The sequence below is a fragment of the Protomyctophum parallelum genome (assembly GCF_964188405.1).
Source record: "Protomyctophum parallelum genome assembly, chromosome: 8".
Taxonomy (NCBI): Eukaryota; Metazoa; Chordata; class Actinopteri; order Myctophiformes; family Myctophidae; genus Protomyctophum; species Protomyctophum parallelum.
The window spans coordinates 32,666,629-32,693,639 of record NC_139703.1 but is presented as its reverse complement, the minus strand read 5'-3'; the positions used below and the strand labels follow the sequence as shown (position 1 = coordinate 32,693,639).

Sequence of the window (27,011 nt, the reverse complement as noted above, 5' to 3'; positions counted from 1 at the left end):
GGGGTTTTCCCATTCAAGAAGTTGGGACAGTCACTTCAGCGCACAGTAACACCATAGTGTTAAAATATAACTTCTAAATATTACATTATGTATTATAAAGGATGTATAAAGGATATGTTGCAAGGATACAAGTTAGTTGTCAGGCAAAAACCTTGGATCTGGTGCAACCACTCCAAGGAATACATACTATGTATGTATGTATGTATGTATGTATTTGGTTAAAATGGGTAGGGTTTAAAAAAAGGCAAGAGCTTGCTCTGGTGCACTGGCCTAAAAGTGGGTCCTTAAAAACTGCTAAAACTTCTGAAATGTATGTATGTAGGTATGTATGTATGTATGTGTGTATGTATTTAAAAGGGGGGCTTTTTTGTAAAAAGCCCAGCCCACAATACCTCCATATATTTAAAAATTATTCAAACATAGGGTTACCAGTGAAGGGCAAACTGCCTATTCACTGGGGACTATGCAAGGCAGAGGCGTCCACCCCCCTGAGTCCAAGTTAGACTAGACCGCATACCTAACTAACATACTATGTATGTATGTATGTATGTATGTATATATATATATATATATATATATGAAAACCTTGTGTGTATATGTACATTAAATGATAAATCGTGCATTACTGCATTTTAAAGCGCCTTTACCCAAAGCGCTTTAAAATGTGCATTACATTCACTCTAAAACATGACAATGTACCAACCCTCTGACCAGCAGGAGTTGGAGTTCAGTGTCTTGTTCAAGGACACACTTTGACACTAACCCATGGGGAGCCTGGCATCGAACTGGGAACCACTACTCTCCTTGAGTAGTGTCCTTTAAGGCCTTTTCAGATGGGGAGCCACGCACTAGTAATTTTCAACGAGAGGCGTGCATTTATTTTGGACGTGCAGAGAAGTTAAAGCATATTTTCACGTGCACAGTCCTGTGAAATTGTCGCACGCGTGCTCGTTTCGTGCACATGCCCGTGGGTGACTAGACCTGGATTGAAGTGAACTTACTTTTTCACGCTACACGTCCCGCGCCCCTTATAATAATAATAATAAAACTTTATTTGTATAGCACCTTTCATGACATGAAATGCAGCTCAAAGTGCTTTACAGAACAATGGAGAATAAAAGAAAAGCAAGGCAACGACAGTAATACAATACAGTGAGGACATGAATAACAAAAACTAAAATAAAACAACTAAAAGATCAATTAAAAGCAATGTTGTAGAAGTGGGTCTTGAGGTGAGCTTTAAAAATGTCTACAGAGGCTGCCTGACGAAGGTACAGAGGGAGCTTGTTCCATGCCGACGGCCCGTAGAAGCAAAAAGCTGCTTCCCCGTATTATTTAGTTGCCATTTTTTTAGGCAAAGCGAGCAGGCCAGCAGTGGAAGACCTTAGCGGGCGGTTTGGGACATATTTAGGCAGGCAGTCATGTAGGTAGGAAGGTGCGAGACCATTGAGAGCTTTATAGACAAGTAAAATAATTTTAAAATCAATCCTAAAAACAACCGGAAGCCAGTGCAGTGATGCCAAAACTGGAGTAATATGTTCTCTCATCTTAGTTCTAGTTAAAACTCTGGCTGCTGCATTTTGGACAAGTTGTAATCTGTCAGTTGTTTTCTTAGGCAGTCCTGAAAAAAGTGCATTGCAGTAATCAAGCCGAGAAAAAACAAAGGCGTTATGAGCAGACCTGGAGCCGATCCAGGCTGATAGGTAGCTATATGAGCTCATCACATCAGGTACAGTTTACCAGCTTGCAAATATTAGGAGAGCTCAGTGTCTATTGTCCAATCATGATCATGTTTCTGAAATGTTGATGTAATGTGGTGCTGTTTGTTTGAGCAGGCGAATGCCTCTTGTGTCTTTGTGTTTCTGTGTTCAGATGAGGATGAGGATGGCGAGCGCAACGTCATGCCTCTCACGCCCCTGGATAGCTTCTTCTCTGATGACGACTCCCTCAAGCAACCGAAGAAGAAGAAGCCCAAAAAGATCAAAGAGGGCAAAATGCCAAAAGTCAAGAAGAGGAAAAAGGAGGTAAGGAAGGGCATGTTTATGTGAAGCCAGTCGTTCCGTCTGTCATGACCCCATCGATCATACATAATAGGGATATCTTGTCTTTGAGCTTACCACATGTTCTCCGTCTCTTTCATGTCCCCTCTGGTTGGATCAAAGGTGTGCTTTAGCCCCCAGACTGCTTCTGAAATCTAAATGGGAGGCGGTGTCTAGCTTACGGGCATGTTGGCCACCAGTGTCATTATTGGTGCCAGTGTAAGCTGTACGCAGTGAGAGCCAGTTTAGAGAGTGGTTGGGTGCCTGTGGCGGTAGAAGTCGTAGTGGTGGCAGCGGAGGTGGCAATGGGAACTATTAGGTCAGCTGTGTGTGCATGTGTGCCAGCAGAGCTGTGATGGAGTGATTTTAACCATCTGAACCCTAGCCTCCCTATTGCGGTCATAGACAAAACTTTGGCAGAATAGCAAGACGATAGATTTGGTGTAGACTAGGGAAGAAGTAGGGGACGTAGTTTAGACTGGGGGGGGGGGTAAAGTGGTTAACGCCAAGCTTCTCCATTGTCTGTGGTCCGTAGCATTAGTTTTTGTTATCATTTAGTCTAGTTCTGTGTCTGTCTGTTGACACTGTTAGCTGTTAGCACCTTGAGATAGATACAGTATGGTTGTCAGACTCAGTGCAGCAGTAATACTGCATTTTATACACAACTTACTTTAGTAGTACCGTATACTGTACATTTATATTGCCCTCTAAAACGCTGCTATTTATTTTTGTGCAATAACATATGAGGCGAGCCAAGTAGTTAGTTTGTTTTAGCCTTAAGTTACTTACCTTTATTCTAACCCTAACCCTGTGTAATTGAATATGTTTAATATGTAATGTGCTTGTTCATTATTTGTGGGGATTGCTAATGATAAATGACCATGTTTGCTAAATCCGGTCCGGTCAGACTCAGTGCAGCAGTACATTGATGTGTTGTTCATTAATATGCGATAAACTAAAAAGTAAACAAGGCCCAAGACAAAGTCAAGTTTATGTTAATGCTCCAATCTGGGATTTATTTCAATTAATAAATTGTTATTTTGTAAAACTGGCTCATTAATCATGGTCAAAGTTCTCCATACAGAAATGTTGACGTCAGTGCTTTGTGCGTTTTATTCTGCATGTTAATGGTGTGTTGAACTGTACTCATATTTTTGACATTCTCTTATACTTGATTTCAGATAGTTTGGTGTAGAAAGACAGGAAACCAATAGAAGAGAGGAGAGACAAGTGAGACAAGACGGGTTAGATTTGAACCCTGGGTCCTCACGCTCACTAGGAGCATATGGTGTGTGTGCACGAACTGGCTGAGCCATAAGACACCCCTCTGTGTCCGTCCTTTGTGTAATTTCTCCACTTTACTGATGGTTTACTGTAGTCTATTCCCAATGTCTGTGAAGTGAATCCTATTGAAATTAAGTGAGCGATTTCTTCTGCATCATGCAGAACATTACAAAATGCTAAACATTTCTGCAAAGCCCCAATGCAGTAAACATTTATTTTGGTCATGCAACCATGTGCTCTCCACAGTACCGACACACTGTGCCATTGAACCTCATTCCCAGTGTGTCTCCTGGCCATGATGGCCGTGTGGCGGAGAGTGGTATATCAGTGACATAGCCAGGATGTTCCTCTCTGATGGCCGGGGGAAGCCAGCCAGCGCTGCGAGGAGCCCGACTGGCCAGGCACGCCACGAGGCCTTTGGCTGTCTGTGATAAACACTGAGCTCTAGGTCCCGCTGAGCTAATGAGGGGGGACTCCCTCTCTGACACAGCCTCTTCTCTTTCACACGCTAACACTCTCTCTCACACACACACACACACACACACACACAGTTTCCCCCTCCTTTTCAAGCCTGCTCTCTCCTTTCCTTCTCTCTCACACGTCACCTCTCTGCCTGCATAGTGATGCCTCCACTTTTGTTTCTTGTAGGTTCAGTCAGACAACTCAAGGAGGATGTAATATATATTTATTGAATATAAGATAATCAATGCAATATATTTATTATGGTTTGGCGATGTATTGGATCTGCTTTTAGGTACTCAGGTCAAGCGCATCAGTCCCAACCATAGGGACTCTGAATCCCCCGTACCTAAACAGTAGATCCAAAACGACAGGTGGTAGCTGGGGTGGAGGTGGGTGAGCACTTTGTATACAGCAGCACGCAGTATACAAAAAGGCAGCAGCAGCAGAATTGAGCGCAGGATGTATGACAGCAGCACGCTGATACAACAGCAGTAAGCAAGCAGAATGAGCGCAAGTTGTATGACAGCAGCACGCTGATACAACGGCAGTAGGCTAAAGCAAGCAGAGTTGAGCGCAGGTTGTATGACAACAGCACGTTGATACAACAGCAGTGTAAGCAAGCAAGAAGGCAGAGGACTGCAACCCCTCTGGTTCAAGTAGCCGGTATGAGAGATTGGGTGAGCGTGTGATTGGCTGAGTGAATCATGTGGATGAGAGCTTGATGCTGCGGTGGCCCAATTAACGGCCGGCGCGCTGACTGAGGTTCCCTGACTGAACTTGCTCTGCGCATGTCTACGACAGGCGCAAATGCTCATTTCAGTCAGACAACTCAAGGAGGATGTAATATATATTTATTGAATATAAGATAATCAATGCAATATATTTATTATGGTTTGGCGATGTATTGGATCTGCTTTTAGGTACTCAGGTCAAGCGCATCAGTCCCAACCATAGGGACTCTGAATCCCCCAACAGCGCAAAACATCCGAAACCCCCAAAAAGCAGATCATCACCAACCCTAAGCTATACATGTGTACAACAGAGCACCTGTTGTTTCCTGTAACAGGAAGACCATACCGATATCCATTCCGCGCAGCGACAAGGGTCATAGGACATGGATCAGACATAGGTCATGCTAGCATTATGTGATGACTAGTCAATGTGTTGGACAGTACAGCGCCTGTTCGACAGTACAGCGCCTGTTCTAGCATTATGTGATGACTAGGTCAATGTGTTCAACAGTACAGCGCCTGTTGATCCCTGAAATTCAGGAGTCCTAAACGGTGTCCTGGTTCGCTGCGCGCTGCAAAACCAACATGACCCACTGCACAAATAACCCAACCCAACCAGGATCACCGAAAGGGACATTCTATCATTATCATTAATATCTGAAATCAGTACCCAGTAGTCTACCACCTGGAGCTTCAAATTTTAGCTTGCAACATGATCGCATGCATGATCATGATGCGGCAACGCTGCAATGCGGCAAGTTCTGCAACAGTTATACGCAAAATACAGTTTAAAGAATGAATTGTACTTATGTAGTAAGTAAGAAAAAACAGTAGCAAATTACACACTATTCACGACTAGTTAGTATTTGAGCCTGTAAAATATCTTTCAAGACTAGTCTAACATAGCTTTCGTAAGCAGCAGAGACCACCGGCCTAAGAAACAGAAAGATCATGCAGAAAAACAGTTAAGAGTATTAATAATATCCTGCAGCATAAGGAGCAAAATAATGAAAATATGTAGCAGCAGCAACGTAACCAACATAATTCAGAGCTCATTAGTCTGAGCCTGAAAAAAGCATCCGAGTTTAGCAGAGCATAGCTTTCATCAGCTGCAGAAGACCACCAGCCCAAAGCTTGTAGCATTTGGTGCTGCTGCCGATCCTAAAGAGTGTGACGTGTAGCGATTAGGAGGCAGCCCACAGCCTTGACACAGAAGAAGCAGCTTTTGCAGGACCGGCCATGGCTTCCCGGAATCCATCATGAATAGGGGCTCATGACATTGCGGATGGACATCATGGCAGAAAACGAGGCATGGAAGAGAAAGGACAAAGACCAGTGTTAGTTGCTGTCACAGATATACCTTAATGAAATTAGTTGTTTTGAGTGATTTAATGGTGGGCATCCAAGCAAAGTCAGAAGTGGAAATATCATGCATAGGATTCACCACATAGAAGGTATAAAAAATAATATATATATATATATATATATATATATATATATTATAGAATGCCAGTAGATAACTCACTGAAGATCTGGAGTAAAGCTGAACGCCAGTTATAATGCCTTTGAGATTTAAACAATTAACTAAAAGCACTACTATGATAGGATACACAGAAAGCAACTTGGAAAGATGAATAGGACCCTGCAACATACTGTAACCTCATGAGCTTGCAGCTGCATTAAGAGAAGGCAGGAATAATTTACCATGGTTTGATTTAAGGTTACCAGGCAGCTTCGAAACCATCAGCATGGCCTCTGAGCTAGAACATGAAATTAAACAGGACAAGCATCTCTATGTTGACAAACCTGGAATTAGAACAGCTCTTAGAATGAAATAATCCATAACACAGGTCCAAGTTATACCACTGAGCGATGGTCCTTATTGATGGGTGATGCTGATTCCTTCATTATGACTGATCCGTTTCCCATTCCAGGTTTTTATCCGACCAAAGCATGCTACCGCTGCTTATAAGGTAGCTCAAATAACACGGAAGACTTGCATCTGCCGGCAAGTATTAAATTCAGCCATTTATCTGCAACCCATCTCCCTTCATACTCTTCCCCCAAGACCGTAGAAGGAGCTGCGTCCATGTCAACATATCAAGGATACAGATGTTTCAACCGAAACACTACTTAGGTGGCTGAGCGACTGCATGTGAATATAGAATTAATAGAACAAAAGCAGCCTAGGTGAAGATGCGGATTGATTAACTGATGACCTGCCTCATGGTTTCAGTAGCAGCAGATCCACGTATACCACCAATGTGAGCCTATCCGATAATGGCTGCAGCTGCGATGAAGACTGTATGCAGCAACCCATGGGGAGGACCTTCCCAGCATCCAAGGTTCATCTCATCAGTATAAAGGGCTGTCGCTCAGGAAATGGAGACAGAAGCAGCATGAGAACAGCTATGAATCGCTTTAAAATGACATGGATATAGCTAAAGTTGACTTTAAGGCAAATTAGCTTCAGTCACGGTGTAGTATCATCTAAGCCGTAACACTGATAGAATTCAAATCAATCATTTAGCAGCAGTGTTAGCAGCGTGGTAACGCCATACCTCTTTTCCTGGCTGAGCATAGGAAAAACACCACGCCTCTGTTCCTGGGCTAAGCATAGCAGAAATGTTAGCAATGAGCCAATTCCTGTCTTTAAAGACAGACTGCGTTTAATTTAATGTTAAACACTTCCCTGGCGCACCATAAGTACTTACCTGTAAAACAGACCCATAGAGTAAGACGGAGTTACGAAACTCAGTTCACTTCATGGGGCCAGTTCAATGGCGTGGCTCTTCTTCTACAAATGGGTAGAAGGGTACAGAAGCAACAGCCCAGCTTTAGTATTCTTAAATCCCTTATTTTAGATTGTTTGTAGTAATCGTATGACAAACACATTACAGAGACTTTAGTCGTCCTGAATAATACTTTTAAAACATGTCATGTTGCACACATGCTGTAATATTCTGGGACTTGTAAATAACACACTTGGAGAGCATTCAACATAGGTCTTTACTTCTTGACTCTTAATGCAGAACTGAACACACACAGCACACTCAGAGGCTACAACAGGCTGCAGGGGAAGTTGCTAATCAGCACAGGTGGAAATAATGTTCTCAATCAGTGGCATGATCTTTCACCTAGAAGACACTCTATTACACTCCTCCCCTTTTAGAATCTAAGCAGCAATTTACAATTACACAAAAACAATGCCTCATGTCTTCAATTCAAAAGAAACATGCTGTCAAAAATAACAGTTAGTAACAACAGAAATCTCTCACCCTCTATAATGCAATTAGCATAACATTTGGTTAACAGCACAGATCTTAATATACTGCCTGGGAAAGATAAGTCACTTTAATCAGTTATCAGTCTCTGTGGTCGTACCCTAGCTCTCTCTGGGTACCTGCGTTTAACAGGTGAACTATCTGTTTCAGAGGTCAACCCTGTTGAGGATGGCACCCCAACAGCCTGTTCAGGTGGTTCTGTATGAACAGGGGATGCTGTATCGCTCACTGGTGAACTGGGGGGAAAAAATGGTACAGGGGGCACACCCACTACAGCAGGTGGAATCAACGTAAGCAAAGGTCTGCCCACAGCTTCTCTCCATGGCAACATGTGATCCACATGTACTGTCCGCTGTCTCTGTCCCTCTTGTATCAAGTAAGTGACAGGTCCCAGTCTCTTGAGAACTGTTGCCTGAATCCACTTCTCGACTCCATCCCTGAAATTTCGAATGCGGACGTCCTCTCCTTCCCTGAAAACACGAACAGGAGAGTCTCCACGGTCATGATGGTACTTCTGTGCGGCTTGTTGTTTTTCAACCCTTCTGGCAAGCTCAGGCTTCAGTAAACTGAACCGGGTTCGGACCTGGCGCTTCAGGAACAACTCAGCTGGGGTCCGACCAGTCACAGTGTGGGGTGTACTGCGGTACATAAGCAGGAAGTTTGCTAACCTGTGACTGAGCGACAACAAAGCCTGACCATCCGCCTCCAGCACATTTTTTGTCAGAGCTCGCTTCAGGATCTGTACAGACCGTTCTGCCGGTCCGTTTGATGCAGGGTGGTATGCAGGCACGGCAGTATGTCTGATTCCATTACTCTGCAGGAATTGAGTAAACTCCTTAGACACTAGTTGCGGGCCATTGTCCGAAACCAACTCTTCTGGTAGGCCATAAGCAGCAAACAGGCCCCTCAGAACCACAATGGTGTTTTGAGAGGTTGTGGAGGACATTGGGAAAACTTCCAACCACTTGGAGTGGCTATCTATGACAATTAGAAAATGCTGCTTGTCTTTCTCAGCAAAATCAATGTGAATCCTCTGCCACACTCTTTCTGGCCATCTCCAATGGTGCAGCGGCGCCACCGCTGGCATTTTCTGTACTGCTTGGCATACCGAGCACCCTTGCACAAGTTCTTGGATATCAGCATCACAGCCTGGCCACCAGAGATAACTGCGGGCAAGAGCCTTCATACGACAGATACCTGGGTGCTCATGGTGAAGGTCTTCCAGTACTCTCTGTCGATAAACTGGGGGTATGATGACTCTTTGGCCCCAGAGAATGCAGCCTTGCTCCGCTGACAACTCCTGTCTGTGCATGAAGTACGGTCTCAGTGCTTCATCCTGCACATGATTAGGCCAGCCATTCATTGTGTAGCTCCACACCTTGCTAAGAACAGGATCCTTCATTGTAGCATTCTCAATGTCGTTTGCACTGATTGGTAATTCCTCCACATGAGAGAAATAGAAGATACTTTCCTCCTCTGCTGTGTTGTCACCCGAGGCTTGGGGAAGGCGTGACAAAGCATCAGCATTTGCATGATCAGCTGATTTCTTGTATTCAATGACGTAATTGTACGCCATGAGAATGAGAGCCCAACGTTGCATCCTCAAAGCTGCCAATGTTGGAACGGCTGTTTTCGGCCCCAGGATTGCCAACAATGGCTTGTGGTCTGTCAGGAGAGTGAACTTTCTCCCATACAAATATTTGTGGAATTTCTTTACTCCAAAAATGATGGCAAGCGCCTCCTTTTCAATCTGGGCATACTTCTTTTCAGCATCGGACAGAGTCCTCGATGCAAAAGCCACAGGTCGTTCCTCTCCATTTTCCATCACATGGGAGATCACAGCACCAACTCCATACGGCGATGCATCACATGCAAGCTTCAGCGGCATGCGCGTGTCGTAGTGCACCAACACTGTATTCTGCTTCAACAGTTGTTTAGCATCATTAAACGCTTTAGCACATTCAGCAGTCCAAACCCACTTCACATCTCGTTTTAGCAGGTTATGCAGAGGCTTTAGAGCGGTAGACGGGTTTTCCAAGAACCGGGAATAGTAATTGAGAAGCCCCAAGAACGACTTCAATTCTGTGACATTTGTTGGTGCCGGTGCCTTCGTTATGGCTGCCACTTTGTCATCCGTGGGGTGAAGACCCTCTTTGTCAATACGATGTCCCAGATACACAACACTGCTCTGAAAAAAATGGCACTTGGACAGTTTCACTCTGACCCCATGTTTTTCCAGACGTGTGAGCACTTCATCCAGCCTCTTTAAATGTTCCTCCTCCGAGGACGCAGTGATGAGGATATCATCCAAAAAACATGTCACACGATCCAGCCCTTGCAGCATCTGGTCCATGACTGACTGAAAAATTGCAGGTGCACTGGAAACACCATAGCTAAGGCGGTGGTATTTGTACAGTCCCTTGTGAGTGTTAACGGTCAAATATTTTTCTGACCTTTCATCCAACTGCAGCTGCTGGTAGGCATGTGATAGATCTAGTTTGCTGAATGAGGTTCCCCCGGCTAAAGTAGCAAATAAATCCTCAGCATTGGGTAGTGGGTATGTCTCCACTTCTACACACTGGTTGACACTGACCTTGTAGTCTCCACATATTCTGATTGTTTTATCAGCCTTGGGCACAGTGACTATGGGCGACGCCCACTCACTTGTCTCAATCTTCGAGATCACTCTTGCCTTTTCCAATCTGTCCAGCTCTCTCTCTACTGCTTCCTTTAGCGCATAAGGAACTGGACGTGCTTTACAGAATATTGGTGTGGTGTCAGGTTTTGTGCGAATCCTAGCTTTGAACCCTTTAATGCATCCTTGACCCTCAGAGAACACTGCCTGGTGTCGCTGTACCACCTCTTGGACCCTGGGATTCCATTCTGCTGCTGTTAGCACACTGTGTACTGTGAAAATCTGCTTCCAGTTTAGCTGTAGTTTCTTTAACCAGTTTCGGCCAATCAGAGATGGCCTCTTTCCCTTAACAATGACAAGAGGTACTGTGACTTGCTGTTTCTCATACTGTACTGGTATCATTATGTACCCACAAACAGGGATTATTTGGCCTGAGTATGATTTCAGCTTCAATCTGGAGGCTGGCTTTAGTGGGAAACGGGTTAGATTTGACTGGTAAAATTCCTCTGATACCACTGACACTGCTGACCCTGTATCCAGTAGCATGGTTTTGCTCTTATCACCCAGTACAACATCAACTGTGTAACCTTTCTCATGGCTACATGTAGAGTATATAGCATACAATCCAAAAAGATCATCACCGGCATCATCATCTATTTCAGGTGCATCTTCTTCATTTTCCACATACTGGGTTTGAGAAGTGACATTGCCTCTTCTGCATGCACGAGCGATGTGCCCAATCTTGGAGCATGTATGACACTTTTCATTTTTGAATCTGCAGTCATGTGCTAAATGTTTCCCTAGACATCGATAGCATGCTTGTTCTTGTTGCACCCCAGTATTTCTGTTCATTACTCTCTGGCCTCTTCCTCTGTTGTCATTGTTCCCTCTGAACTGCCCTTTCCTCCCCCTATCAGAAAAAGTGTGAGTACTTGACAGGGCATTTACCTGGTGAGCCGGTGCACTGTGTCCTGCAAACTCCAATGTATTCTTTGATGCAAGCTCCATTGATATAGCAATCTCGCAGGCCAGCTGGAATGTCAGATCCTTTTCTGACAGCAACCTGCGCTGCACAGCCTCAGAGCGCAGTCCACACACAAAGCTATCCCTCAGCGCCTCATCCAGGTAACGGCCAAAATCACAGGTGGCTGACAACTGCCTCAAAGCAACAACATAATCAGAAACAGCTTCCCCTTCCTTCTGGTTACGTTTTTGGAAACGGAAGCGTTCAGCTATCACAATCGGCTTCGGTTTATAATGCAAACCCAATGCTCTCTTCAGGTCAGCATAAACCATCCCACTTGGCACATTAGGAGATACCAGGTTCTTCAGCAGCTTGTAAGTGTCCGCCCCAATCACGGAAAGAAACACGGGCACCCTCTTGTCATCAGCAATGTCATTTGCCAACATCCACTGCTCCAGACGCTCAACATACGACTCAAAATCCTCCTTTGAGTCATCGTAGACATCCACATGACCGATGCGTCCAGCCATGGCAATGTGCAGGAGAAGAAAAAAAATGTACCTGGTTCCTTAACAAAAAACAATGTCCTTTATACGACCAGTGTACAGGATTTAACAAGTCCTTCACGCAGAGACGTTCAAAAACATCCTCGTCGCCACTGTAATATTCTGGGACTTGTAAATAACACACTTGGAGAGCATTCAACATAGGTCTTACTTCTTGACTCTTAATGCAGAACTGAACACACACAGCACACTCAGAGGCTACAACAGGCTGCAGGGGAAGTTGCTAATCAGCACAGGTGGAAATAATGTTCTCAATCAGTGGCATGATCTTTCACCTAGAAGACACTCTATTACACATGCCTAAATGGCTTCTTATTTGCACTGCCGTCGTTGAAAACAATGTATTCGAAACTCCATTTGTCCGCCTTTCAGGCTGCATGAACAGTGCTCGGTTTCTGCCCGCTCATCGTAACTCTTCTATTAGATGGCTCTGCTGCAACCCATGCCGCCTATTTCTCCAAGCATAGGCATCGAGTCGTGGGTGCTTGAGGCCTGAAGCGCCCACTGACACAATGGGCGCGTTCGGAAATAGCGCACTGTGCAATGCAAACAAATGGACGAGTGCGCTCCCGCACTGGGGCCAGTGGGGCGGGGGGGCACCCACTATCAATTAGCATCCTAAATACCTCATAATAGGCCTACTAAAAATAATTGAGATCCCTGAATGTGCAAGCATCCACCTTATAGCCAGGTAAATCATTTATTTGAACAGCAGGATCAATTAGTTTATAGGTAGTTAGCATGAATCAATGGCATGATATTGATTCCTCCAGCCAAAATGAAAATAATAATATCCAGCATGGCTCTGCCCAACACTAGGTGCATGATACGGTACAATTCACACTGACATATTCCTTGGGACCCTTGTGCCATGTGGGCCTATGCATCCAAGAGCAACCTCACTGCTCTCTCAGTTGCTCTGGTCAACTACATTTACTTCTAACTGATGCTGCATTGGACGTTTCATTCTGATCAGAGAACTTGTGTTGCCATATGTGAAGAAAAATACACTGCAGTACAAACAAACAATAATAGAAAAACATTAACTAAAATAAGCAGGCTAATTAACATAAGAAAATGTACAAGCAAACATTTACTCACATAATGTAAATAAAAGAAAGAGGCAAAACTATATCATAGTTCCATATATATGCATAACACAAACAAACTTACAAGTATTAGGTGAAGAACCTCCAAACAACACAACATGCATCTCTGAATGTGAACATGAAACTGACAACAAACAAGACGGCTCTCTTCTACACTCTACAGAACAGGAAAGCTAAAGATAAACTGCCCCTAGTGGACGGCAGACCCTTCAATATGGAGGAGACAAGCAGCTGGGTCAACGAAAACAAGCCACAAACTATCTTGAATCATTATGAAAACAATCCAACAACGTCAAATAAGTTTATCATATAAATTGAGGGTGCCTCAAATGAACCGCGGGTTTAAGCAACGTTGACTGTTATAATGTGCAGACGTGGCAACATGCCTGACAGACGCGATGCGGACATACTCCCGAGTAATCTAGTAATAGTGGCGACATTAGTGTTGACTCACTTGGCAACAATGGAATGCGGAAGTGCTCGTTCTATCTCAAGGGATAGTTCCAACTTCCAGCCAAAGGAACAATGTTGGAACTATACAAAGCGTGTCGCCACTCTCCTACTCTATATACTGTGGACGAATGTATGCTTTTAATCCCGTTGCCTTGAATCTATATTACGTCCACATATTGACTAGAAGCAGCCGAGACAAGAATGCGCACCAAGCGTGACCACCGTCGTAAAACTGATTATAAACTTTGCCTGGATTTACATGTGAAGAACGGCGGAAAGCAGAGCAGACGGCAGGTAAGATGCTTCCTTGACTAGTGTTGTGAGCAGGACAGGACCCGACGTGAAATGCATTGGCTAACGCGATCTCGGTGTGATCGAGGCACAACGATAAAGCAACAGAAGAGAACATTTAAGCAGCAGCTTCAACTTATTTCCGTCGGTGAACAAAAGCAGTGCACGTTCTTCCAACCAATTAAACTCACTGACTTACCAGAATTGTATGAAAGCAACGTTTAGTGCCTAGCCTAATCGCCCAGACGCCACAGCAGTGGCGAACTGGTGACATTAGCAGCAGTAGTAGAATTGAGCACTTTGTATACAGCAGCACGCAGTATACAAAAAGGCAGCAGCAGCAGAATTGAGCGCAGGATGTATGACAGCAGCACGCTGATACAACAGCAGTAAGCAAGCAGAATGAGCGCAAGTTGTATGACAGCAGCACGCTGATACAACGGCAGTAGGCTAAAGCAAGCAGAGTTGAGCGCAGGTTGTATGACAACAGCACGTTGATACAACAGCAGTGTAAGCAAGCAAGAAGGCAGAGGACTGCAACCCCTCTGGTTCAAGTAGCCGGTATGAGAGATTGGGTGAGCGTGTGATTGGCTGAGTGAATCATGTGGATGAGAGCTTGATGCTGCGGTGGCCCAATTAACGGCCGGCGCGCTGACTGAGGTTCCCTGACTGAACTTGCTCTGCGCATGTCTACGACAGGCGCAAATGCTCATTTGTCACAATTTCTTTCTTTCTTTCTTTCTTTCTTTCTTTCTTTCTTTCTTTCTTTCTTTTTCTTTCTTTCTTTCTTTCTTTCTTTCTTTCTTTCTTTCTTTCTTTCTTTCTTGCTTTCTTGCTTTCTTGCTTTTGGGCTTTCGTTCTTAATTTCATGTTTCAATCATTGCACCCCTTACCTGCCCTTCTGCTTTGCCTCTTTTCCCTTTCTTCCCCTTCATTTTGTCCGTATTCATTCCTCTCCCACAGAAGAACCACTGCTGCTGCAATTCACTTCCAATCACTCACCAAAGGTTGGTGTCAGAAAAGGGCCACAGATCAATTGGGGTCACAGTGCTGTCAGTAAGCACATCTCCCTCCCAGGGCAGCGCTGCTGGCGGGATGCACACAGCAGTGATTCTCCAACATTTTGGGCAGACAAATTGATTTGTATTAAGCTGCGGATACTCTATTTGAAAATACTTTGTGTCGAGGACCATAAGATTGCATACTTGAAGTTTTGTCAACATAAAATAGGGTTAAATAGTGTTTAAACTGTTCCTCATTTTGCCGGGGAGACCCAGGAACCCCGTCAAGGAGCCCTGGGGGTTCCTGGACACCACTGTGAGTACCAGCGGCATACAGAATTAGCCAGGGAGGGACTTTTTTGTCTCATTCCTCTCAGCGCGTGCCCAAACAAAAGGCCCATACAGATGAAGGCATGGTCACTGACCTGCCTGTGAGAAATCAATATTGTGCCAAGGGGAATTGGGAGTAAACAAGAAGCCATCGCTGAATTCAGTGTAAAAAAGAGGGTGCTGCAGTTTTGCTGTAGAGTGTCACAATGACTGTGCAGTGATGCTTACAGCTTCAATATTGTGTAGAAATGCAGGCAGTGAGAGATGGACTGTCTTTTTTGTTTTCATTTTGCTTTGCTTTGAGGGAATGTGAGTTGACAGAAAGATGAAAAGAAAGACACTGTTTATTCATTCATCTTTTTCCTTTGATAAAAATGTTTAATGTGCTATAACACAAACCTGTGTTGCTTATACTGTGTAGATCACATTTTGTCAAACTGGGTCATGTCAGCATATACTTATTTGATAGTTCCAGTGGCATTCGCTGCAATTTCCCTGAGGCAGCAACATCACAGGGAAGAGGGAATGCATCTAATTTGATTACGCTTTCAGAAACTTATTTTTTGTTTCTGCCTGTAAAGAGGCACCATCTTTGTCGCTGTGTGTGCGTGTGTGTGTGTGTGTGTGTGTGTGTGTGTGTGTGTGTGTGTGTGTGCGTGCGTGCGTGCGTGCGTGCGTGCGTGCGTGCGTGCGTGCGTGCGTGTAAAACATTGAACTCTTGGCCACTGTGACGATGTCGTACTGTAGTACAATGTTCACTTCAGAGTCGCACGCCGGCTTAATATTGGTTCTGGTTCCCTGTCTGCTCCTCTTCCTCTTCCTCTTCTTCCTCCACCCCCATTCCCATCCCCCATCTCCCCTTTTCTATTATTACCCCCCCCCCTTCCCCCCCATTCTCCTCTCTCTCTCTCTCTCTCTCTCTCTCTCTCTCTCCCGCTCTCTCTCTCTCACTCCTTCCTTCTTCTTATGCATAAATGAGATTTGTCTAGACGGGTGCCTGGGCGCGCAGGCGCTGCAACCACAGGCCTCTGCATAACAAGCTCGTTATGCAAACGCCTCTGATTGGATGGCGCCGTTCCATTGGCTGCCACCGCTACAGAGTGAGGTGTGTGGGGGGGGGGGGGGGGTGGTGGAGAGAGTGGCACTGTAGAAAGAAAAAAGAGTGAGAGAAAAAAAAGAGAGAGGGTGCTGGGAGGCAGAGAGAGAGAGAGAGAGATGTATAAGGATGGAGTGGTTGTGTGAGGAAGAAATTAGAAAGAGGGAGACAAAACAGGAGCTGTAAAGGGAGAGAGAAAGAAAAGTAAATAAATAAACAAAAAGTAATCGGGGGTCGATAGCAAGTTGTGGGGGAGAGAGATAGAACGAGAGAGAGAGAGAGAGAGAGAGAGAGAGAGAGAGAGAACGAGACAGCCCTAGACATTGCTCGATTTCCGTTGCCATGGTAACACAGGCTGGCTGCTGGTAGGGTTGGCGGGCGCTGCGGCAACGTGAGCCCTTTTCACTGTGCTGCAGAGCAACAACGCCTGCAACACTCCATGCACGCGCGCATGCACGCACGCACACACACACACACGCACATCACACGTGCACACACACGCACGTGCACACACATGCATGTGCACACACACATGCACACTTAACGGGCCTACTGCAACAGGCAGCAAGCAGACCACTGTGTGCGATCATGCATGCCCCATAATGCTCTCCAGAACACAAACTCTCACACGTGCACACGTGCAGTGTGTACATAGAGGAGGAGAACCCCCCCCCCCCTTCCCCACAAACACATATTGGCACGCATGCGTGGACACACACACACACACACACACACACACACACGTGCACGCCCGCACGCGTGCGCACAATCAATAATTAATTAATTTATAAAAGGAACATCAACAGTGGAGCCTAGTCAAATCCTTTGTGTTAATTTAACTAAATTTAACTCCAAAATGGACCTTTACGGGTTTATAGCTCTGGGAGTGTACACATGGATCATCAACCATTTGGATCCATTTCCACTCTGAGCTACAGTAACGCTGTAGTAAAGTTGTTTACAGTGTATAGAGCAGCTCAAGGCTGTGTCGTGTGTCTCTGTTGAGTGTGTGTGTGTAGAGGTGGCTGTGCTTCCATTAGCGTTGGTTCATGGGGAGGATTCTCTACAGTATTCGAGGTCTAAAGTTATCTGGCTATTTGAAGTAGATGTTCATGTTGGGGGCACCATTTTAATGAGAATGTGACATTGGAATACCATTATACTGGACGAATTGCCATTTAGCCTACACAGTGAGATCCATAGTGTTACATTCAGAGTGCATTTATTCCTGTTCTGTAGTAGTGCATAGATTTGTTTTGCATGGATTGGTCTCAGTGGGAGTGATACCCCTGTCCTGATCGTCTGCCCTTTTATTGGGTTTCCTCTTTCAAACATTTCTGCAACATAGAACAATGTGTTGCGTTTCCTTTGGCTCCGTTTACATCAGTAATCTCTTGAATCCTGGCTTCGGAGGGACCTTTATCTGAAGAGATGGCTTTCTTTGTATGAATTCAACTTGGAATCTGGCCCAATTGGCCCAGAAATCTTCTTTTGAATCTCACCTCCAGAGATAGAGGGCCACATTTCACTCTGACTTTGTTTTAAAGCAGCCTTACTGCATTTTTGCAAATGTCTGTAAACATTTATGACGTTGGTGATTTTGCTTGTGAAAATGCTTGTGGGAAAATGCACAATGAAATAGGGGTGCAACCATTAATCAAACTAATCAAGAATGGAATAATCAATCAAAAGTGCCAAACATAGCAGATCTACAAGTTCTCAATGTGTTGTGATGCAATGCACCGTGAGTTTGTAGATTGGCTATCTTAGTTTTAAAATAGGTTAATCAGGTTAATCAGACTCATCAATTTGATTATAACAAAGTCAGTAACTGTATGGTGTGTGTGTGTGTGTGTGTGTGTGTGTGTGTGTGTGTGTGTGTGTGTGTGTGTGCGCGTGCGTGTGCGTTCGCCTGTGTGTTCATCAGGGAGTGGTCCAGCCGGTAGTTGACAGTGACATTGAGGATGCGTCGGAGATGGAGGAGGAAGGCGAGCGCCCAGAGATAGGCTCAGAGAGCGAGAGCAGCACCTTTGGGCCGACCAAGAAGAAGAAGAAGAAACCAAAGGAGAAGAAAGAGAAGAAGCCCAGGAAGAAGAAGAGAGAGGAGGAGGAGGACGACGATGACGATGACGACGGCAACATGAAAGTGAGTTGGGAGTCAAGAGAAGCTTTTCAACAGAAGGCCTCATAGCCCAATTTATACTTGGGTGCGCGTGCCAGTGTCGCCTGCCGAAAATAGCTACTGTAGTTCACAAGCTTGTAGGATCTGTAACATTCAGTAACGTCTGACAGAGTGTAATTCAAGCGTGAGCCTGTCTTAAAGTTAAAATATACATGTATAGTTATTTAAAGTCCCCATGCAGAGATCGTGTGCTTTGTTTGGGTAAATGCCTTTTTGAAGCTCAGCTGTCCTGTGAAACTTCTAGTTTCTTGTGCCCTGCATATCTCCAAAGCAACTCAATTCGGATTTAGCACTCACTGAATCCAGTTTTGGCAGGACACTCAACTCAGATTGGGTGCGACATGATGAATGCTGAATGCCAGATATGGGGTACAGAAATGTATTTCACTAATTGATTTTGAGATTCATAAAAACAAATTGATAATCGATATATTAATAAAACTAGAGGCTTGGGCCCATGGGCTGTATTTTGCGTGTCTTAAGCACCAGATCTTATTACTTAACTTAAGACCTGGAGGCGTGGTCAATGCTATTTGGCCACTCAGAATAGCCAAATGGCATTGATCACGCCTCCAGGTCTTAAGTTAAGTAATAAGACCTGGTACTTAAGACACGCAAAATACAGCCCATGATCTCTGTATCGGTCTGTCTGTTAGTACTTGTCCCTTTTATGCCCATATATTGTATGGAGATCCCTGATGTCATTAGCATATTCCCATACATTGTATATTGGCATGCCTATCTATGGGCATATTGGTCAGATCGGCGGTTCTGTACTTGCCGGATCTCCCTATGCCTATATATGGGCATATCTGGTTTGTTTATGGTTATGGCGGCATGTGTCTGATGGGTAGATTTTGAAGGTGCGTTTTACCAATGGAAATACATAAATTGGCCTCGCTCTGCGCACATTCGTATTATGAAAGGCATATCGGCCCGTGTTGAACGCACTGGCCCGTGTTGAACGCACACACATTATGGCTTACCGCGTTGCTGAATATTTTAGCATTGTGGGAGTGTCCATATGTTAATTATTTTCGCTTTGCGCAATTTGCTATTAAGCCCCTTGACCTAAAGACACTCAGCGCATAACGATTAGACGTGGGTCTGACCACCTCATAAACGCAAAAAGCACTGTTTGATTTGACACTTGAGCGGCTCTGTGAGGCTGCTAGAGTGTTGCCATGTCTGTTTATTATAAGCGGCTTATTTTTCTGTAAAGTTGCTTTCTGTGTGGTTGCTTTTCTTGTTTCTAAAGTGGTTATTTGGGCTTTTCTCCTAATGTTGTTTAAACCAGTGATCCTCACACAGCACATTCCCATGTCAAGGATCCCCAGATGAATGCATTTGCCCAACTAAGGACGGCTAATCCAAAAATTAAATAAAAAGATTACTTTTGAAAATAGCAGATCTATACCAGCTCACAATGCATCACATTCATTCATTAAAACTATGAACTCTGACTGCAGGGGGATATATAATGATCATTATAACAATGTGCAAGAACATATTTAAAAAGAAGGAAGAACTTTATATTTGTGGACAATCAAAATATGTTTTTTTATTTTAATGTGGTGTCATTCAAATTAATCTGGATATGGCAGACTCACTATTTAGAAAATAAAAACATGGCACTTCATTTAAAATAGGTTACAGACCCCTGTTATATGCGCTTCTTTTGGGATTATTTTTATAGACCTATTAAGTTGTTTCTATGGGACATGGCAACACTGCAACAGCTGCTCTCTGCTGGGCAAAGAGAGAGGCTTTCTTTGGTAAAAATGTTGAGATTAGAAACGGCCATAATTCTTACATTTCTCAACCTTTAAAAAAAATAAAAACATCTCCATAATCCTTGGGAACTTTGCTTTCATACGCTGTATCACACCCGATTCAAGTCTTCTTAAATAAAATGCTACGAGCGAACTCAGCGAAGACCATACCATCGGGGCCACAGCATTACGCAGCACGCATTCAACTCATTCCTTCCTCGTGATTTGAATGAAATAAAATATAATAAACGTTATTTTACTGTTTTCTTTTCAATAGAAACAAATAAAGAGCGTGTGTAGGCTACTGTGTGCAAGTGCAACAGTGCATATACATGCATGCACTAGGCTATATTTCTTCCGTGTCGGGATGGTGATTGAGCTCTTCAAGTTCACAGCCCGTTTGTCTTTCAGAAAAAAACGTTGATATTAGCCTATAAACACTCATGGTTCTCTCATTTCTCAACCGTTTTATTAAATGTAAAAATCTCCATATTCCTTAGGAATCTTGCTTTCATTCGCTGTATGGTACATGGTTCTATCGTTATCGAATTAAACAATATCAAACGAACTTGCATGTTCGGGGGTTAGACGATTCTGGGAACATTACGCATGGATTGCCAATTTGCCAATATGCTGCTATCTACTCGCAGTTCCATTCCGATCTGAAAGGTATAGGTGGGTCTGTTATTTTGAGGCATAAAGGTGACAGCATGCAGTGCAATAGGAATAATTAACCCAAATGTGACAAAGGCATGTCATGTCTTCTATGGTGCCAGCCTGAAGAAATGTAATACCACGATCCCCAAAGTGCGCATTCCGTATGTGACATCAGCTGACTGGTAAATAGAATAGTACGGACATGTTGATTGGGTACGTCTCAAACACGCCTTAAACACACCCATGACTAATTCAAGGCCGTTTTGCGCACTCCGCGGGGTGTCAAAAGCGCTTCTGAACATGCCCAAAATTGCAATATGACATACCACACGCCCCCAGATCATAATACTGTAATTAGATTAGTAATATAGAAGTAAGTAAAATAGAAGTCCTAAATCAACCCCATAGTGTTCGTGAAAATATTATTTTCACGAAGTGAACTAGCATAGTGAAAACAAGTATAAACGATGAAGAAGTGTGTCTGGATTCCATGCTAACTGTAAAGCTCCTTTAGGGGCTTTTGGGGGGAGAATACATTTATTGAACAAAGATGATTTTTCTGCCATGGATAGGGACGTTAAATAAATGACAGCTGTGTGTTAGTGAATAAGTCCTTTGTCTTGTTCTGCTGTGATTGAGTATCTCATTACGCGTTAGTCTCTCTCTTCACATCATACTTTCAATGAAATGTAAATCTATTCATCTTGCCTGCATGTTTAATTAATTCAGTTATTAACCAGAGGAACCCTATCACCCCCTTTTCTGGGGGCGAACATTCAATGAACATAGAACAACGTGTTGCGCTGCGACACGTGAGATTGTAGATAGGCAATTTTCCGCAGAGATATTCAGTTTCGAGGGAAAAGGGGAGGAGGCCTAGTATAGACCCCTGGGGGACTCTGGTCAACCAAGTAGTTAAAAACTGCGTGTTTGTTTGTGTGTGTGTGTGTGTGTGTGTGTGTGTGTGTGTGTGTGTGTGCGTGCGTGCGTGCGTGCGTGCGTGCGTGCGTGCGTGCGTGCGTGTGTGCGTGCGTGCGTGCGTGCACACTTGTATTGCTATTGCATGTTGACATATTGTTTCTATGTGGTCTGAGGAGCCCAAGTCATCCAGCCAGCTGATGCAGGAGTGGGGTCTGGAGGATGTTCAGTATGGCTTCACTGAGGAGGATTATAAGACCATCACCAACTACAAGGCCTTCAGCCAGTTCCTCAGGTGAGCATCCATTTTGTGAACGAAGCCTTATTAATATTTCGCCGTACCTGGTAAAATGGCCGATCTACAATGCGATGTGATGGGTTGTGGGCTATTATGTGGCTATTTTTGGCACGTGACATCAACAGAACATGCAGTCTATTGCACAAGACAAGAAGCCGCTCCGTACAATATAATGTCTGTCAGAGCAAAGGTCAATTAGAAGCTTTTTCGTTGCCTCATACTTAGCCTGAGCTAATAATACTGATTCATGACAAAATGGCGTTTTTGGGATAACATAGCCCTGACAGCAGTTTTAATGTATTGAATAATATTGTTGTTCACATTGCATTGGGATTGTGCAGTCCAAGTAGGGAATGAGACATTATCCCAGGTGAAGGAGATCAAGGCAGGAAAAGAAAGAAAGTTTTAGCGCTTTTACCACAAAAAGTACAGAAGGCTTTTCTTCTGTGTGAGTCTTAGATATTTACAAGCTTTTACAAACTTTACAACCAAAGGGTCTCTTAGCTTTTTCCACAAAATAACACATTTACACATACATACATACATTACATATACATACATACATATATACAATTGACTCCTTGTGTTGGCACAATTCACAAACAAAACCTTCACAGCACACTGTGTCCATTTATAGTGTCTATTTATAGTGTCTCAGGACCTACAGGTGCCCTCTTCCCAATGACCCAGGATCAAATCCCACTAGGGCCTTCAGCCTTCTGTCTCCTCTACGCTGTGTTTCTCTCAGTGTCCCCACTGTCTGTCTGAATAAAGAACACTATCCTAAGGGGACCGGACTGCTCACTATCCTCCAACACACGCACGCACACGCACACACCCTACAGTGAAACTAGAGCACGGTGTGGGGGTGGCGAGCAAACAGTGGTCGTTTTGTTTGAGCTAGAAACGCTCTGCTGTTGGTATAAAGAGCGTGTATCACCTGGGGCTGGCTGGCTGAGCCGAGCTTGAGCTGAGCCTGTGCTCTGACAAAGTGGAGCATAGGCTCCAGCAGAGCCCCCTGTGAGTAGTCAGCTGCTCGCTGGATGCCGATGACAGCTTGGAGGATCAGGGGCTCGGTGTCCTGACCCACTATCTCTCACAGGCCACTGTGCCAAACATCCAGCGTGTCGCCTGACAAATCACAAACATGACACACGCGCGCAGCGTGGCACAGCACAGCACAGCACAGCATGCACAGCAAAACTTTACGGGGGGTGCAGACTAGGGGCAGCAGGGTGTCTGCAAATCAAGACACAGTTCCCTCTGGTGCAGAAGGTAGCATCAATTACATCAGTGGGAGCGGGAGTGTGACACTATAATATTGCCCTCTCCTCCTTGGTTTTACTCAGGCCCCTCATTGCCAAGAAGAACCCGAAAATTCCCATGTCAAAGATGATGACGGTGCTGGGAGCCAAGTGGCGAGAGTTCAGTGCCAACAATCCCTTCAAAGGCGCATCTGCCACTGCCGTGGCTGCCGCGGTGGCCGCCGCTGTGGAAACGGTTACCGTGGCACAGCCGCTCTCTCTCAGCAGCAGCCAGCCGAGCGCTCAGCCGGGGCCAATCAAAAAAGCCAAAACCAAAGAGGGAAAGGGTAAGGGCTTGCAAACTGTGCCAACGGATGTTTTTAGAAATAATACGCTCGGCATCTCAATTAACATAACTGTGGTGGCGGTGCGGTCCTGTGTCCCAGGGCCAGGAGTGAGAAAGAGAAGCAAGGCTGTGAAAGAGGTGAAGAAGAAGCCGAAGGCGAAGAAGACCAAATCAAAGTCGGCCCAAAGTGTGAAGAAGAAGAAAGCATCGTCGGTATGTTGTGCTGTGCTTTCATTCGTCTGCTTTCATTTTACACTCAGCCACTGACTGTTCTGGTGAAGTTCAATGGGAAATGCACTTTATTTGAACATTGCATAGCATTGCACAGCTGCATACAATAGAATACCATACCATGGTGTAGTATAACGTAAGGGACAATGAACAACGAGGTGGTCATTATTCCGAAATAAATCCCGACAGGGAGACCCAGAAGTGGAAATATGCCCTGGGTTTCTTTCTCAACCTCCTGGCTTATCATACAGATGATAATTTGACACAAAATATAACAATAGAACAAGGATTTCCTCTTTGCTCTGGGCAACACAGCCGACTCACAAAACTCCAGTAAATTCTGATCAATGGAGTTTCAAGGGAGTTCAATGGACAGGTGGTGCCATCTTGGGAGGTTTTCGCTATTACAGCTGTAAAATGTTACTGTAAACAAGAGTTTGTTTACTTGGATGCCATGTTGGATACGGCACAGAACTAAGCAATGCAGATTGATATGATCCCGGACAGGTGCTCCGTCTATTGATCAGACCGTCCATAGCAACGGTCTGTTATTTATAGCAGCAGCCTGTAATAATCAATAAATTACAGACCGCTGAATGGGATTGACCAATCAGAATTGAGCATTCCACCAAGCCGTATAATAAATGCTTTTTTTTTTTTTTTTTAAGATATTTTTTTGCGGCTTACGCCTTTTATTGATTTTTTTTTGAAGGGACAGACAGTAGGCTGACAGGAAACGGGAGAGAGATGGGGGGATGACATGCAGTAAAGGCCGTGTCGGGTCCGGGAGTCGAACCCGCGGCACACTGCGACTGGATTACCAGTCCGGTGCCCAGACCGTTACGCTACGGCCTGGGCCAATAATAAATGCTATTGGTATAGTAAAGCATAAGTATAATTCTATGATAAAATACCATAAATATGAGTTAAACATAAACGTAATTCGGGTCTGAAGAATGCAGTGTAATTTTTGCCTCCATCTTGACTAAGCAAATTGTGTGTGAGTCATCATTGCGTGTGTGCGTGCGTGCGCGTATGTTCCTTTATACCATTGTAACCTTTATTTAACCAGGGGAGTCAAATATTGAGGTTCAAGACCTCATTCACAAGTGTGTGTTTGTGTGTGTGTGTGTGTGTGTGTGTGTGTGTGTGTGTGTGTGTGTGTGTGTGTGCGTGTGCGTGTGCGTGCGTGTGCGTGCGTGTGTGTGAATTTTCCTAGAGTGAGGAAGACTTCTTTGAAGAGTCAGACTTTGATGACATCAGCATCCACAGTGCCTCTGTGCTCTCTGACACCTCCGGGGCTGCTGCCAAGAAAAAGGCCAGGCGCGGGAGGAAAAAAAGGAAAAGTATGTTTACCTCCTCCTCTCGTGTCATTCTCTGGGTACTTCACTGAAATCCCACTGAAATCCTTCATAACAGTCTGCAATACTGTAAGGAAACAAAACAATGGGTGCATGGCTGTATGCATGTCTCTGCGAGCAACTGAGCATGTGTGTGCAATCCAACTGCACTGCTGCCTAATTAGCGGACACACTTGTGCAAAATGTGTGCAAGTTAAAGCTGCAATCCGGAACATATTTTAATGACTGAGATTATTTAACCATTTTGTATCATTGAGTATGTTAATACAGTATAAGTTCAGTCAGACAACTCAAGGAGGATGTAATGTATATATTTATTGAATATAAGATAATCAATGCAATATATTTATTATGGTTTGGCGTTGTATTGGATCTGCTTTTTAGGTACTCAGGTCAAGCGCATCAGTCCCAACCATAGGGACTCTGAATCCCCCGTACCTAAACAGTAGATCCAAAACGACAGGTGGTAGCTGGGGTGGAGGTGGGTGAGCACTTCTATACAGCAGCACGGGTATACAGTATAGCAGCACAGAATTGAGCGCAGGTTGTATGACAGCAGCACGCTGATACAGCAGCAGTAAGCAAGCAGAATTGAGCGCCGGTTGTATGACAGCAGCACGCTGATACAGCAGCAGTGTAAGCAAGCAAGAAGGCAGAGGAATGCAAACCTCTGGTTCAAGTAGCCGGTATGAGATGGGGTGAGTGTGTGATTGGCTGAGTGAATCATGTGGATGAGAGCGTGATGCTGCGGTGGCCCAATTAACAGCCGGCGCGCTGACTGAGGTTCCCTGACTGAACTTGCTCTGCGCATGTCTACGACAGGCGCAAATGCTCATTTAACTAGCACATCTGCAGTGTGTGGATGCAGACCCTGGTGACGTGTACTGTAGGTCTGGAACCTACTGGTTGACAAGTAGTACTGCCCGAAGCCCATGAGCACAATATCTCCCTCAGTCAAGCGGTGATTGCCTCTTGCCTGAACGGTAGAAATTTGGCCTCTCGCGCAGGAGATCTGGGTTCGATTCCCCGGTAGGAGGACATAAAAGTTACGCGTGTCGGCTTTAAGCGTGCCAGCTAATCTGATCTCTTCTCCCGTGCCCATGGCATTGTCCAGAGGAAGATGGCGACGGCTATGAGACAGACCACCAAGACTACTGCGAAGTGTGCCAGCAGGGCGGTGAGATTATCCTGTGTGACACCTGCCCCCGGGCCTATCACTTGGTCTGCCTCGAGCCCGAGTTGGAGAAGGCCCCTGAGGGCAAGTGGAGCTGCCCCCACTGCGTGAGTGCGATTTCATTAGAACTTTACACAGAGCTTGTCCGTGTAAATCCTGTTTCCAGTAACCTGATTATGTTATTATACTGATTAGGAGAAGCCGCGTTCTTATTCCAATTATGCTGAACCGATATGATATCTGGCACACACGCAGAATATTAGCTGGGATACTGGGGTAAAGCATGTAGCCATTTTAACCCATTTATAGTAATATCTGTTTCTGCAATCTGTGTCATATCAATTTCCATGTTAATATCCTGAATATTCCGTCTGCTCGTGTGCACAGGGATTTATGAGTGGGATATGAAGATGCACATAAACAGCTTATTGCAAATAAGAACTTAGCCTGGATTTGAGCTAGTATCTGGAATGTGGAGTGGAAGGAGAACCTCTTACTGTAACTGTCATGGATTAAGATAGTTATTTGCTTTAAAAAAAACAACAACTAAATAAATCATGTGCTGCTCAAGTGCCTAATGCTG

At 44.6% G+C, this 27,011-nt stretch overlaps 1 protein-coding gene across 4 annotated transcripts in view; it reads left to right on the top strand.

The window, feature by feature from the left end:
• The window catches only part of chd5 (chromodomain helicase DNA binding protein 5), a 73,477-nt gene that overhangs the window by 6,424 nt on the left and 40,042 nt on the right, over window positions 1–27,011 (top strand). For 3 of the 4 annotated variants that reach the window (XM_083771590.1, XM_083771589.1, XM_083771592.1), the window contains exons 2-8: window positions 1,873–2,024; window positions 18,173–18,391; window positions 21,951–22,069; window positions 23,422–23,663; window positions 23,763–23,875; window positions 25,113–25,239; window positions 26,369–26,535. In XM_083771590.1, coding sequence (XP_083627716.1) covers window positions 1,873–2,024; window positions 18,173–18,391; window positions 21,951–22,069; window positions 23,422–23,663; window positions 23,763–23,875; window positions 25,113–25,239; window positions 26,369–26,535 — 1,139 coding nt within the window. Of the gene's footprint in view, window positions 1–1,872; window positions 2,025–3,284; window positions 3,328–18,172; window positions 18,392–21,950; window positions 22,070–23,421; window positions 23,664–23,762; window positions 23,876–25,112; window positions 25,240–26,368; window positions 26,536–27,011 lie in introns of those variants that run through there. The other variant, XM_083771591.1, reaches the window with a different exon arrangement.